General features: G+C 59.9%; 1 protein-coding gene across 8 annotated transcripts in view; it reads left to right on the forward strand.

The window, feature by feature from the left end:
• ATP9B (ATPase phospholipid transporting 9B (putative)) overlaps positions 1-6,444 on the forward strand; it is a 220,758-nt gene extending 214,314 nt beyond the window's left edge. For 5 of the 8 annotated variants that reach the window (XR_008998392.1, XM_057504303.1, XM_057504304.1 and 2 more), the window contains 3 exons: positions 576-633; positions 1,336-1,539; positions 5,973-6,444. Coding sequence is in view for 7 of the 8 variants with exons in the window: in XM_057504303.1 (XP_057360286.1) it covers positions 576-633; positions 1,336-1,539; positions 5,973-6,109 (399 nt within the window). In the remaining variant the exon portion in view is untranslated. Of the gene's footprint in view, positions 1-575; positions 634-1,335; positions 1,540-4,958; positions 4,992-5,780 lie in introns of those variants that run through there. The other 3 variants (XM_057504308.1, XM_057504306.1, XM_057504307.1) reach the window with 3 other exon arrangements.
• The last annotated feature ends 8,847 nt before the right edge of the window (positions 6,445-15,291 follow it).

Raw genomic sequence — 15,291 nt, forward strand, 5'->3', positions numbered from 1 at the left:
TTAGCAGCCCGTCTTCCTCCTTGGATGCGGGTGTCCTCGCAAGTGGGGCCAGCACTTCTGTCCCAGGCCCGTCCCTAATGACCTGGGCTGACTTTCAAAAGTGAAGGTCCCCCAGGAAGGCATTGTGTGGGTCTCTGTTAGGCTCATTTATGGGATGTTTTTTTCAGAAAGAATCCAAGGGATAAAAAATTCAGGTATCAGTGTGATAGGCCATCCTTTTCCATCTGAAGAAATGAAAAACTAAATATAGGAATATTTGTCCCCAAGTAATAACAAAGTGAAAGGAAATTGTTTTTATTGCACAGAAAGTCTCCATCACGTAATGCAGGTAAATGTCCATACACACCCACTCCTGGGTTTCTAGGAGCTGAGGAACACGTGGCTGTGGCTTCAGGGTCACCAAAGGTCAAACAGGCGAGCACCCGGCCTCCCCATCAGGTGCACCCCGGGGAGAACTTGGGCACTGGGCAGGACAGGAGGGTGGGGAACGCGTGGATGGGCCGGGGAGTTACACAGCAGCCGAGCCGTGCGCGTGGTCCACCCTGCTAACCAAGCCATCCCACTGTTTACCCTAGGGGCGATCCTTATCCTTCAAGACCTTCCTCATCTGGGTTTTAATCAGTATTTACCAAGGTAAGATGGGCTGTACTAATCCTGCACTGAGACTTTTTTTGCCTTCTATTAGCAATATTATAGCTTTTGACCTCCCAGTTAAGTTCCAAAAGCTTAAAATCTCATCAGCATTAACCGTTGCTTTCTGTTCACCTCATGAATCCATATTCCAGCAGCTGGTCATCTGGGCCTCTTCCCAAGGTCCCGAGGCCTGGTGTTTTTATTGGGGCCTGTCACCTAAACACAGACCTGTTTTTAATTAAATGTTAATCCAGAAAGATTTTAATAAGCACTTGAGACGTGTGACCACACAGTGGTTTTCCTTCCTGGAGCAAGAGCGGGACTGAGAAACTGAGACGTGAGCAGAAGTTGCAGCTGGCCCTTTGTCTGGCTTTCCAGCTAAAGGACAGGTGGTTGGAAGGGAGTTAGCAGGTCAGATATGCCCCCCTAAAGTGCGCAACTATTCACACTGACTGAAGTGGGGGCTCAGCTGCTCTTCCAGGTATTGAAGGTCCCCAGGCCTTGGCTTCTCGTCGTATCTCTGACTGGCCAGGCTGGTTGCACATCTTTTTTATTCATAATCCAGAATTTAAAGAAACGTTCCCAGCGTGCAGAGTGGGTGTGCATGTGCCCCAGCCTTCCGGTGGGGACGCCAGTCCGTCCGCCGTGCCTCCCTCATCCCGTGCAGGCCCAAAGGCAGTCCTTGCCCCTGCTCCCCTCTAGGAGGCGTCCTCATGTACGGGGCCCTGCTGCTCTTCGAGTCTGAGTTCGTCCACGTCGTGGCCATCTCTTTCACGGCCCTGGTCCTCACGGAGCTGCTGATGGTGGCTCTGACCATCCGGACCTGGCACTGGCTCATGGCCGTGGCTGAGCTCCTCAGCCTGGGCTGCTACGTGGCCTCACTCGCTTTTCTCAACGAGTATTTCGGTAAGTTGCCTTGGAATTCTTTTTGAGTGACTGCCTATTGCTGTTTTTTAAATTTTTTAGCGTTACTTCTTACTGCATTGTCTCAAGTTGCAGATCACAGTAAAACCCACACTGGGAAGCTTCACAACACAGAAGCTTGTTTTGTAGGAAGCTTTTGTGAAAAAAACTCCTTACGATAATTTATCAAATTAACCTTGTCACTCTCTTGGCTTAAAAATATACTGAAGTCATGCTGCTTCCAGGAATTCTCCCCACAAGAGCTCTCGTCCGTCCTCTTGCGTGACTGAGGCGGCAGGCACTCCGCAGGAGAGCGGGACCCTGCCTGGGGTTGGCACCCGACTAGGCAGCACCTCCCTGCCCGGCCTGCTCTCGACACGCTGGCCGCAGGGCGCCGTGCATGCGGCCTCGGCCCCACCTGCAGCCCAGCCACTGAGCAGCTTCTTAAGTGCCCCCTGCATGGGGTCACCACATCCTCTCCCATCCCCCGCCCCTGGCCAGGGTCCCTCCCCGAGCCTGGCCCCCACCGGTGAGCGCTGCCGCCATACGCTGCCATCGCGCTCCACCTCATCCTGGGGACCAACCGGAGCCCAACCCCACATTCTCACTCACCCCTTCCCCCAAGATCAGGGCTCCTGGGAACAGGGCCGTGGGCGTCCCTCACGGCCACTCACCTTGAGAGGGCCCAGCCTCACCTGCCCACTTCATCAAGCCCAGCTGTCCATCCAGCCAGGTTACGGGAGCCTTCCCCGTGGTGTCCCAGGTCCAGGGATGTGGCTAACGGGATTGCTAGTACAAACCTATGAGCGTTTTTTTTAAAGCATTAAAAGTCAGGGCAGAGAGAAGAGCAAGCAGATGGTCAGACGAGAGCACAGGCAGTGTGTGTGTCCTGGGCCCGCCTGCTGCCAGGTGCCCCAAGGTTCCCAAGGCCCGGCTGAGCCCCAGCAGGGCAGAGACTGCTACGTCCACGTTGTAAATGCAGCCGAGTGGCTGCTTGAGAACATGTCTCTGGGTCTGAGGTGGAGGTTTCAAGGCGGGGAAACTGCATCGCGTCCCTGGCAGTACGTGTCAGCAGAGCTGCACATGTCTCCCTCGTGTGAGCCTGCTAGTGGCCCCTTCTTGCTGGCTGGAACTGCCGCCCGAGCCTGGCTCCCTGCTCCCGCTGAAGCCAGGCATCCGACCGAGCAGCACGGACGTGCCGGGTCGCCCTCGTGCTGTCCCCCTGCCAGCGCTCAGCACAAGCCAGCCTCCCTTCACACCCACTCACCTGTACTGAGGGCCGCGGTCTGTGCTGCACCGAGAGGGTCTCATGGGCCTGCAGTGCACTTCTCAGGCAGAATTCTCCAGAGAACGGAGTCCTGCCGATCCTCAGTCCAGACGGAACAGCAGGACCGCGGGAGGGGCTGTCGTGACAAGCCCACAGGCCCAGGGGTGTTCGAGGCTGGGGCGTCAGAGTGCCGGGGAGCCAGGGCCCCAGGCTCACCCATCTCCAGATTTCAGGAGGTAGAGAGAAGGTTGGACACTTCGAGGGAGAAGCAAAACCAGCCTGGTGTGAGGGCTCAGCAGCGAGAGCGGCCTCGAGCTCACACAGGCCCCTGGGAGCTTCAGGCAGGGCCGAGGCCGGGAAGATGGTGGGGGGCCTGCGCGGGAGGAGGCGGGAGCCCTGGAGGCAGAGGGCCAGGGTGGCGGGAGCCGGGTGGCAGGGATTCGCTGGAAGCCCTTTCCGAGGCCTCAGCAGGCTGCCACGGGGATGGGCCCTGTCCACACAGCGTCCTCCATGCTGTGCTCTGGAGGGGCCTCATGCAAGGCCTGCAGGCTCCCGCAGCTCCCCGCGGGCCGTGTTTATAAACACTGATCCCCACGCCCTGCTGCTGGCGCCCCTCCATGAGGCTGCTGGCATCTTGTAGGATGAGGTGTCTGTGGGCACAAGGAGTGGGCACGCTGGGCCCTGGCAGGGACACAGGGAGCAGAGGCGCCAGGCAGGTCCCTGGCAGGGCCCCCCTGCGGGACAGCGAGGTGAGCCTGGTGCCGGGGCTACAGACCTGTGGTCATGACATGCTCTGGAAGGAAGGCCCTGGGCCTCCTGGGGACCACTAGGGGGCCTCGGCTGGACCCGCCTGTGCGATGCTGGCGTCCCCACCTGGGGTGCTTCGGGATGGGTCTCTCAGACCCTCGGAGAGATGGGGCCACATGGCAGGCCAGGTGGCGGTGGGGGTGACAGCACGTCCTGGAGGGGGCTGGTGATGCGGGGGTACCTGGGCCGGATGCAGACCAGCCCTCAGCTCGGGGACAGGCCCAAACGTGCTCAGTGGCAGGCGAGCCTCACGCATGTCAGCACTGATTGAAAGTCCGTCATAGGGATTGTGTGGCCCTTGAATGGAGTCCACGCCCATTTCCTGTCACTGAGCAGCCTTCCCGCCACCTCTGGGATAAGGCGGCCTCCCTAGGAGAGAGGTAAGACCTCGTTCTCCCAGTAAGTGGATTGGCGGGAATGGGCTGTGACACCAAACTGCTGCGTGGTGGGGGCAGCTCTGCCCTGCGCACCTCAGCCGTGCAAGTCTGCTCAGGTGGGTGTCGGCAGCAGCAGTTCATGAATTCTGTTCCATTTTCATAACTAACATATTATAAATGGCAAGGAAGTAAGGAATTTCATTATAAAAGTAGAAGATTGGTGAGTTCACACTCCTGGGTCCACTCAGCAGTGAAGATACAGATGGGAGATGTGGAAGCTAACACTGTCTGTCACAGAGAACGCACGCGTGTCCCTTGTGAGCGCACGCTGCATTCAGCAGGAGAGAAATGTCGGTTTATTCCCGCAGCATTTCATTCAATGCTCATGTTCCCTCCGTTTAGTATTTCATACACAACACAAAGCAAATCACCCAAACTGGAGGAGCAAATGCAAATATCGCACCTTGTCCGTGGCTAAAAGGATTCGTGAAGTCACCCTAAAACTGAGGTGGCAAAGATGGGCACAGGGGTGGGCCAGGCAGGCTGCCCTGTGAGCCTCGGCCTGCTTATCTGCAAACTGGGGGCCAGGCCACCGCCCTCGAAGGGCCGGGTAACACGCTTAAGCTACATTTAAATGTGTGCCGACAACATGGACAAAACTTCTTTCATGGTGTGCAAGGCACAGTGGCACCAAGTGGGTTTGCATTTGGGGAATAAATCCCTTTGGAACTTTTTGGTCCGATGGGGGGACGTTTGATTAAATGCCTTACAGGTATGAGGAGTTAATTACTGTGTTTCAGTTATGCTTAAAAATCACGTGGTGACACGTGAAGCAAAGGTGTCAAGACCAGACACAAAGCATTTCCCTGTCTATGTGGCTCCTCGCTGTCAGCCAGCCCACCGCGTGCACGTCCGGGTGCCTCCCTCCGTCTGTCCTTCATTGCATTTGTTCCTGTTTTGTCTTCAAACAGGCATAGGCAGACTGTCTTTTGGAGCTTTCCTAGGTAGGTGAAGTTACCATTTCTTTACGAGTATAGGAATTTCTCAGAGTGATGCTGATTGAGACAGTAACTGATCAGAGCAACCCCTTCTGCTCATGGTTTCTCCATAACTCTCTGCGCTGGCTGGGAGCTCTTCCCGCGTGGCCCCTCTGGGTCCTGTGGCTCACTGGTGAGGGGTGCCCCGGGCGTCTGGAGGGCCTGTGAGGGCCGTGCCCAGGGCTCACAGTGTGTCACTCCTTGCAACATTTCTGCCTTTTAATTTTTAGTAGTCGAGCCCCTGGAAAATGCTTTCAGGGTCTGTCACAGTATGGTCAGTGCAGACCAGGATCCCATCATCTGTGGGCCCGGATGCCCTGCCCACAGACCAGTGGGCCCCCTGTGCCATCTGTGTGACCCCCCTTGATCCCACCTCCTGAAGGAGTCTGTAGGGCTCTCTGCCACTTGAGGATGGCAGGTTTCTCACAGGCCTCTTCCCGTAGCAAATTCACTTAGCCAGTCATTGCACTGCAGCTGTGTTGTGGTGAGTCTCAGGTAACCGGGAGGCAATTTCAGGGAGCCTGGTGAGGGCCCCTCTGAGATGAGGCGCACATAGGACAGGCCTGCAGGGGAGGCCCCTCCTGCACGGGCACTGCGCCCTAAAAGCTAGAGGTGGGCCCAGATGAGTCAGCGGGCACGTGCGGGTGTTCCCTCCCTGGCCAAGTGGCGCAGACATGCAGGGCATCTGCCCACTGAGTGGTGTTTGGCGATGTCAGTCACATGGTCCCTGAACTCCAGTTTCATTTCTTCTATTAGGAAAGTTCATTATACCCGGCATACAGGGAGAACTAAGAGGGAAGTCCTGAGAGTCCCCGGGCCCACCTCTGTAATGCCTGATGCCGACCCAGAGGGGCCAGGACAGTCCAGGCCCAGGGAGGCCTGCACGCGTGTGCGATGGCCTGCGGCCGCCTCGCAGCCTCTTAGGCATGTGGCTGTGTTTCTGTGCAGACGTTGCCTTCATCACAACCGTGACCTTCGTGTGGAAAGTGTCAGCCGTCACCGTGGTCAGCTGCCTCCCACTCTACATCCTCAAGTACGTGAAGCGGAAGCTGTCCCCGCCCAGCTACTCCAAGCTCACCTCCTGAGGGCCATGCACCTCCGGCCCCCCAGGGTGGTCCAGGGTCGTCCTGTGGGCATGGGGCATCAGGAGACGGGTGAGCACAGAGCCCCCAAGGACTGCCCGGGGGCAGGCCCGCCTCCCCTGTTCTTTCTTACCATTTTTTCAAAACTTAATTTCCATATTGAACCAGCTTGAGTTTCTACTGAAAACAAGCCCAATTATTTCACTGTTACCATAACACTTTCATCTTCTTCTGGTGTTCTGACAATTGTAAATTTATTTAATATTCTGCAGTTTCCTAACATTCAGACTCCTTGATGTCACGGGTGCTCAGCTGGAATAAAGTCTGGGTGCTGTGAATGCTGTTTGCCGTGGCCCCACAGGGGAGGCTGAGGCGCCGGGTCCCGCTCAGACACGCGCCCTGCAGCGGGAACGTACCCTCGGCCTCCCGACATGGAGAGCCGCGTGCAGCCAGGCAGAGCCACTAGTGCGTGGTCCACACGCTGCGGACGTGTGTCCCAAGGCTGTTGGGTAGAACCTGTTCTGAGGTTCCCGCCCTTTCACATTTGTAAAGTCGCACTTGGACGCCAGTCTCGGCTGCAGGCAGGTGTCAGGGCCAGAACGCACACCCACCTCCCTGCTGACGGGCCCGCAGGGTCCCTGCCGGGCTGCTCCTCCATGCCTGGTGGGGGCCCCTTCCCCGTGCCCCGGCCCGGCCCCCAGCAGCACCTCCCACGACGGCCTCCAGCCACAGCAGTGAGCACCTGTGCATCCCACCTCCTGGCCCACGCATCACCTGCTGGCTCGGGCACCGTGAGCAGGAGGCTTTTGCAGTCACACAAGTTGTGGCTGGCCAGGGTGGCCCCGGAGGCTGGGGCGGTGCCGGGAGAAGCCCAGAGCCTCAGGAGCAGCACCTGAGGGCGACTGGCAGTCACACAGTCCGGCGTTGGCCTGGAGAGACAGGGACGCATGAGGCTGAACCAGAGCGCAGAGCAGGCACAGGTCGTGTGAGAGGAGGCGGGCCGGAATCGGGAGGTGGCGGGTGGGCGTCGTGCAGCACGGGGTGGGACCTGGGGACACCTGCCCTGGGTGCTATGCTGGACCAGAAGCGGCCGCATGACACGAAGTTCCTGCCGCCTTTCTGGTGGTGCTCTGCGGGCATCCTGTGTGCCCCCCGGTCACTCGCCCTGCTTTCCGTGTGGAGCCGTGCCAACTCGGGTCCAGGCGAACAGGTCGACCCCCCTGTGAGCGCTGTTACCCCGTAGCCCTGGGCCTGGGAGTGCACTTTGATCAGAGCATAACTGTCCTCTCGCCCCGTTGGCTGGGAGCTCCGCACTGACCCGTCCCCTAGCCTGCGGCCAGCTCTCCTCGGGGAGGGCAGAGCAGTGCCCGAAAGGAGCCCAGGGCAAGTAAGCAGGGGCGCCTCCCAGGGGCAGCGGAGGCCGAGGAGTAGGGAGTAATCGGAGGGCAGCTCAGTGGGGGCAGCGGCGGCAGGTGAGGTGGGCATATGCCGTGCTTGCCCAAGTGCCCTGAGAAACCACACACCTGCAGACAGCCTCAAGAAACAGGGTGAGCAAGAGGAGCAAGCCCCAGGGTGGTGGGTACGTGGAGGGCGCCATGTCCTGCGGTGGGCGGCCAGCAGAGCTCAGGCAGAGGCGTAGCCTGAGGGGCAGGCAGGCGCACCCGAGGATTTTCATCATGCAGAGGCGGCCGACATTGGCGTCCTGCAGCCTCCAGACAGTGGGTCTGACCAAAGTGGGTGTTTGGACACGGGGTGATGCAGGAGAGGCCAGTGGGCCTGAGTTTAGGGGATGTTGGCAAGTTTACACTAACAAAGGAGGTGTCTTCCGGAGCTGGCAGACACATGCTGTCACCAGCACCCACTGAGGCACCAAGCGGGGCCAGGGGGCAGGTTGGTGAGAATACAGGTGGCCAGGTGGGCAGACGAGCACGTGAGTGGACATGCGGATGGTGGGTCGGGGAGGTGGGTGACGGGTGAACAGGTAGGAGACAGGTGGGTGGGTGACTCCTGTCCTCCACAGTCCTGTCCTCCTCTGGACGAGTGACCATCACAGTGCCTGATGGCCGGTGCTCCATATTCACAGGGGCCACACAGTTTGCAGAGCTGTGAGCTTACGGCAGGTGGGCCCTGCCCCACCCTGGCGCTGGAGCACCTGTCCTGGACTCTGCCCTTCCTCCCCGGCTCCTGAAACAGGAAGGCTCCTGGGCAGCAAGCAGGGCCTCCCCTGAGGAGCAGACCTCCACCCCGGGGACAGGCCGGCCTTGTCCCCATCTCAGGGCAGCACAGTCACCTGATGCCTCAGAAAACGCTGGACAGACAGCAGGAAGGCGGGGGAAACAGGCACGGGGATGTCAGCGCGATCCTCCCCCGAAGCCCCGGACGGCAGCTCGGGCGCTCTGCCCCTTCTCAGGAATGACCCCGATCTGACACATGAAGCCAAGCCCCAGACTGGTCGGCCTGGATGTGGGTGGGGGCAGGGCCAGCCCCGCGCCTCAGGGGGGACAGGCCTTCACCCACTCAGCGTGGCTTTTGGCCAGGACCCCACAGTGCAGGCTGGCAGCTGCCATGGCCAGAGACCCAGCACAGCCTCGGGATTCCCCGGGCAGGGAATGGTCGGCCGCCATGTCCCTTCAGGGCCAGGCTCAGGGGTCCCGCGTCCAAAACCTGCCTCTGGGACTTCTGCACTTTCTCTCCTAAAAGCTTTATCTCAGAATAATTCTAGACTCAGAAAAGCTGCGGAAACACCAGGCCCCCGGCCTCCATGCACGTCCCTCCGGCCCTGGAGGGACAGAGCCCGGCCATCACACAGGCAGATGCTGTCGGATGCCCTGATTTCCCACCAGATCCTCTCTGTCCCAGTGCCCCACTGGCCTTCAGGTCTGCCCATCTCTCCTTTCTGGAAGGAGCCTCACGTCCCTCTGTCCAGGGTGTGCGGACGCTGGTCAGGCCATGTGTGGTGACCCGAGGTACCGAGTGTCCACGCAGGGCTGTGAAGGGCCCAGGCTGACTGGACACATTCACCAATCGTGTCCTTAGGAAGGTGCCTCTGTAACTGCCCTCCCGAGACTCATAAACATCTGAGCAGCACTGAGTGGGCGGCCCCTCCGGCACTCGCCCTGCTGGCGTGAGTCCTTGACTGCGCCTGAGCTCTGGACAAACAGGAAACCCGCGCCCCTGGGAGCAGGTGTAATTTCAGAAGCTTCCAGAAGATGGTGCTAGAAACTAAGAAGTGCCTCCCTGCGGCCACCGTCAGAGGTTTCTGGGCTGGGGACCACCGAGGACAGAGTCAGGACATCTTGAGCTTGAACGACCGAATCCTAGAATACATGGTTCCCAGTGGACCCTGGGCGTGCTGTCTACCCTCCGTGCACACAGGGCCTCCCTGCCTACGTGGGAACCACGGCTCCCTCTTCGTGCTTGAGCTCGTGCTGGGGTCTCCTGGAGACGTGCCCCTTGTGGGAGACCCCTGAGTGTGTGCCAGGGCCTCGTGACTTGTCTCCAGGCCTGAAGACCCCTCCTCGAGGACCCAGAGTAGCAGGTCTTGTGTGCATCTTCCCGAGTCCTAAAAACGCTAGCAATTGCAGAATTTCCCCAATGTCCTGGTCATGTGATTGGAGAACAGCAAACAGAGGCGTCCCCACTCTCTGTTCCAGAGAACCGACTGCCACAGCTCCCGAGTCAGCCCGTCCCCAACTGTCCTGATGGAGCCGGGCACACACATGCTGGGCAGGGTCCATGCAGGCCCTGGGCGGGAGGGTCGCATGGTGCCAGATCTGGAAACCCTTGTGCCTGAAGAGCACGCTAAAGGCAGGCCGAGGCTCGGGTCAGCAGGCTCCTGCCGAGGCCCCTGGGCTGCCCAGCCATGAGCCCCGACCCACCTCTGTCCGCTGCCTTTCTCTCTGCCAGACGGCCAGGACAGGAGGAAGAGCCCACTGGTGATCTGCACCCGGGCGGAGGGAGCAAGTGCGGGTGCCCCAGACCCCCAGCAGCAGCGCAGGGCCCGCGGGAGCAGCACCTGGGTCCACTGGGTCCCCAAAAGCTGCTGAGCACACTTGGCCCCTCCAGCCCCCACCAGCCCCCAGCAATTCTCCCCTCAGCAGAGTCTCAGGCCAGCCCAGACGGGGCCCCCAAGGTCTGGGGCGTTGGGCTCCTGCCTGCCACAGGGAGCAGAGGCAGGGCCCAGGGCCCTGCACCTGGGTCTACGCAGCCTGAGACGCACCCTGAAGAGCTGGGTTGGACTCCAGGACCCGGGTGTGGACCAGGCCTCACGGTTCTGGGGTCCACACTCCCTCCAGAGGCTCCAGGCTGCCTACACCCTCACCCACTGTCATCCCCCGGTGTCTGTACCCAGGTTCCCTGGCATGTAGGGCCCTGCCCGCTGCAGGCCAGCCTCATCTCATTGGACTTGTCCGACTCGTTACAGCTGCAGAGACCCCATTTCCAAATACCATCCCATCCTGAGGATCTGGGAGGACAGGGATTGGGGGGCACCAGCCCAGTACAGGTTTTCAATATCCATTCATGCCTTTCGGTGTCTTCCCTGTTTGAAGTACAGAGACAGCACCGGCCAGGCACTGAGACATTTTTAATTTTACGACTAGTAACGCAAGCTGGGGCCCGGGTAGTGTGGTGTCAGGCCATGCAGTGTCAGCCTGTTCCCCTGCCCAGTGCCCAGCTGGCCATCCACTGCCAGGAAACTGCTTCCTGAGAAAGTCAGAGACCTGTTTGTGGTGTCCTGGGTTAAACGCTGGCTCTCAGGAGACGTCTGCGGTCTGAGTGAACCTGGGGGCCTCGAGGCACAGGTGCAGAGCTTCAGGGCCGCTGTCCACACACATGAGCTTCACTGTGGAGCACCTGCCCTGGCTTTGACGCCAGGATGCCAGTGTCCAGGCCTTGTTGCCATGACTCGGCTTCTCCCCGTGGCTCCTAAGCAGAGGTCTTGTCTTTGAAGACATGGGGGGCAAGCAGGTTCCCTGAGCTGTTAGGAGAACGCCTTCCCCCCGGGAAGGGGGCGCTGCAGCACTGTTCTCCTCAAACCCCAGCTGAAGGGCAGCCCCCTCACCTTGCCCCAGGCTAGGGTCCCAGGGCTTGGCTCAGCCTCTCCCCCGTCGCTCCGAGCCGGGCGGCATCCACCATCAGAGTGCAATGACCACAAACCTCAGGCGTACTGAGCCGCCCGTGCCCCACACCCTTCGCCCCGCGAGCAGGGGTCTGCGGAGGGCCGAGAAGGCCCCGCGCTCGCCCCAGGGCATGCCTCCAGCCCTCTGCTTTCCCCTAACGCGTTGATCTGTAGTCCAGCATCGTGAAGCTGACATCACACCAGCTGTAGGCGCTGGATGAAAACGCTCTGTCCCCGATCGGTGGTCGTTGACCAATCCGTGCTGCTCCCTCTGCGCCACAACCCCATGAGCTCCAGACCAGGACACCTCGAGCCCAGTGGGAGTCCTCATCAGAAGCATTCCGACTTCCAGGCACAATTTCTGGGGCACAACCCCTTCCACACCAGGTCCCGGGGGCCAGCGCGGGGTGGGGGTTCTGCACGGCCAAGTGTGACTGGATGGGCTTCGTCTGGTTTAGCAGGCCACCCTCCCGACTGTCCCGGGACTGAGATGCTGGCTCCCAGGTACTAATGCCAGGCGCACAGTGTGGCTTTTGTGGACCCGGAGAGCCCGCAAGCCAGCTGGGGGACCCTGTTCCTCCCGCAGTGGGCCTGTGTCCTCTGCCCGAGCCCTGAGCCTCCTGCCAGCCTTGCAGGAGTCTGCTCATCGCAGCCAGACCACCAGGAGCCCACAGAGCCTATGGATTCAATGAGACCAACAGAGGAAGTGTCTGGAAGCCCTGGGTCGGCCTGAGAAATGACGAAGGGCCACTTGGAAGAGAGCCGTTGGAGAAAGACGTGGTCCCCTGACTTGTGCCTGTCTGTATTAGTTCTGCTGCAGCTTAAATGGCCACCGCACACCGCATGCATTTTGCCCTTGCAGCCCTGGAGGGCAGATTGCTGTGGGTGAAATCCAGGTGTGGCAGGGCTGTGTCTGCCTATGGCCCCAGGGGACAGGTGGCCCCTGCCTCCTCCAGCCGCCCAGGCACCATGGCCCTGCAGCCTCTGCCTCTGTCCTCAAAGCCAGCAGCCATCACCCCCCAAAAGGGCTGGACACAGCCTGGCCACCCTGCCATGGCACACCCCTGCCCACGGAGCAGACGTGGTGGAAACAGTATGGTGGGTCTGCAGAGCCCGCAGGGATCCAGCAACCCCACCGTGGACACATTTCTGAGCATAGAAAGCAGGGTCTCAGAGACACCTGGCCCCCGCTCACCATGGCACTAGTCACAGTAGCCCAAGGGTCGGACAAGTCCAATGTCCCCGCACAGCTGAATGGAGAAGCTTGGTGGGAGGTGGCCCAGCCTGCAGGGGGGCGGTTCTGACCGAGGCTACAGCCCGTGAGCCCATCACTCCCCGTAGAACGTGCCGCCCCAGGGACAAATGCCGTGGGGTTCTGCCCATGGGAGGTCCCGGGGGGTCACATGCATGGAGGCAGAAGGCAGGCCGGAGGGCTGGGGTGTTAAATGCGGACAGAGATCCAGTCTGGCAGGAGGGACAGTTCTGTGAGGCCAGCTGCAGGGTATGCAAGGGGGCCCTGAGCCGAACACCGAGCCTGCGGACAGTCGGTCTCTGCTGCGGCTTCACCATGACTTTAACAAAGAAAGGCCCCTAAGGGCACTGGCTGGCTGCGCGCCTGCGGCCCAGGCCCAGGGGAGCCTGCCGCCCGCAGCAGACGGCAGCGGGTCTCACAGCGTTGCCCAGCTGCCCGGCAGTGCCCGCCGGCGCTCTGGGGCACGGGGACAGGTTCCGGGGCGCGGGGCTGGGAGCGGTGTCTCAGCAGGGGTTCATGCTTGTTTACACTTTGGCAAGACGCCACTTCCTGTTTCAAAGGAGAAAAAAGACTTCAGCAGGCTTGTAAAAAGCTGCTGTCTGGACATCAAACGGCCAAGCAGCATCCTGATGAGTTAAGTGTGGATGGGTCAGAAGCACATGGATTAAATCTCCCTTGAAATTCTCTCCGGTTTAAAAATTAACGGAAAAAGTGCCTGGCAGAACTTGTTGAGAGCTTTATTGAACCAAAAACGCTTTAAAAATAGTTTGGGAAGCTCAGCAAACCCCAGCCACGCTGGGCTGGCATCACCGCGATCCCCGGGGCCGCGGAGCCCTGGACGCAGGGGCTCCTGGCTCAGACCCGGAGCCTGGCCCGGGTGGGGCCCCCGCAGCACTTCCCCTCCCGGGAACTGCACGGCCTGTAAAAATGAAAGCACTTTCGGGCCAGAAAAGGAGAGTAAGAACAGCCTCCCTGCCTAAGGCTGGGATAAAGATGGCTCACCTGGGTTGCTGTTTAACAGATTTAGGTAGACCAACTATTTTAAGGAAAAAGTTATAATATTGTCATTCAAACCTATTATTTGCATTATTTTGCAAGAGCAAAACATTTTGAGTTCGTAGGCGCAACCCCAAACCTTCCCAGAAACAAAAGATGTGATCTATTTTCCACTGGCCAGGCTGGTGACAAGAGCGGATGCCACAGAGCTAGGAAGTGGCTTCTGAGCCCCACCCCAGCTTTACCCTGGACGTGGAGAGCAGCCGTAGGGAAGGTCCCTCCCTGACGGGTGCTGTGCACAGCGGGGAAGCTGAGGCCCTAAGGTCACAACCTCCCACCCTGGCTTGTGCGCCTGCGCCAAATTCCTCACACATGAAGTAGGCTGGTGCCTCCCGGCCTGTGGGGCATTTTAACAACCCGCAGGTGCCCAGCACTATCAGCTCAACCCCACCGTGCTCGCCGAGGGAAGCCGCTGTGAGAGCAGGGTGCCTTTGCTGCTGAGCGGCCGTGCCTGGCGGCTGAACCCGCAGGGAGGGTGCCCAGCCCCTGCACCTCCGCTGCTGTCCTTGCCATAGTGATGGCCGCTATCTGCCTCAGAAGCCATCCTCTGCCATCCTAGCAGAGCAGGAAAGTGTCCTGTCTGGCCCTGTTGTTTGCTGTTTGTCCTCTAGCCATGGCTCCTGTATGAGCTAGGATCCCATCAGTTCTGACAGAATCCCAAAGCCCAAATCAAATGAGACTGCGCAAAGCAGAAGGTGCCGCCTCACCCAGGTGAAAAGCTGGGGGTGGGCTTTGGGGTCCCACTGGGTCGGAGGCCCCTGAGCTCCGCTTTCCTCTGCCGCGGCAGCCGCCCTGGAGCTATAGTGCCCTTCTTGATGCCCACTGTCCTGCGGAAGGCAGCTTGTGTCCCCAGGCTGCAGGAGGCCCCTGGCCTGAGGCCCGCCAGCTCAGCGGCTGACATGGGGGCGCAGGCCAGGCCACTGGGTCCCTGAGCAAAGCCCTCAAATGGGCGACTGCTGTGTTAGGCAAGAGTGGCCCGGGTGTGGCACCCTTGGCCCTGGCTGGCCTGGAAGTGAGCTTCCTGGTGGAGGTGGCACACAGGTGTCAGCTGCACCCCTGCAGGCCCTTCGGGGGGACTGGGCAGGACCCTCCTGGACCATGGGCCTTCGAGCAAAGGACACCTCGTGGTTGCTGTAGCGTGGTGTCCTTGAAGGAATAAAGACCACTTGCCATTTGTGTTGGTTCCACGGTGCTGAAATAAATCGCCATACCAGGGACTTAAACCAACAGGTCATTCTCACATTCCAGAGGCCAGAAGTCCAAGATCAAGGCATTGGCAGGCCCGTGCCCCACCCCCACCCCCCATGGCTGGAGGGCACCCTCCTCCCTGCCTCTTCCAGCTTCAGTAGGTGGGCAACAGTCCTTGGTGTTCTTGGCTTGCAGGCACATGGCTCTGCCTTCTGCCCTGGTCATCGCCCCACACTGTCCTTTGTCCTCTCCTGCCTTATGAAGCACTAGCAGACCAGACCAGGGCCACCCTAGTGACCACCGCTGGCCCACCCGCATCTGCCACAGGTGTGCAGGGTAAAGGTCATCAGGTGCCTCAACGCAGTTTGGTCTTGAGCCTGACGTCCTGGGCAGGTGTCCAGGTGGCGGGGAGGTGACTGGTGACTGAGGCCTTAGACTTGGTGAGGGTGCCTGGAATGGGTGCGCAGGGTGAGATTGGGCATGGAGGCCAACAAGAAAGGGCTTTGTGGTGCTCCAGGGAAGGGGTGGGTCAGAAACAGATGCCACCCCTAGACACTGTAGAATCCCTGA

The sequence above is a fragment of the Manis pentadactyla genome, chromosome 6, assembly GCF_030020395.1.
Source record: "Manis pentadactyla isolate mManPen7 chromosome 6, mManPen7.hap1, whole genome shotgun sequence".
NCBI classification, from domain to species: domain Eukaryota; kingdom Metazoa; phylum Chordata; class Mammalia; order Pholidota; family Manidae; genus Manis; species Manis pentadactyla.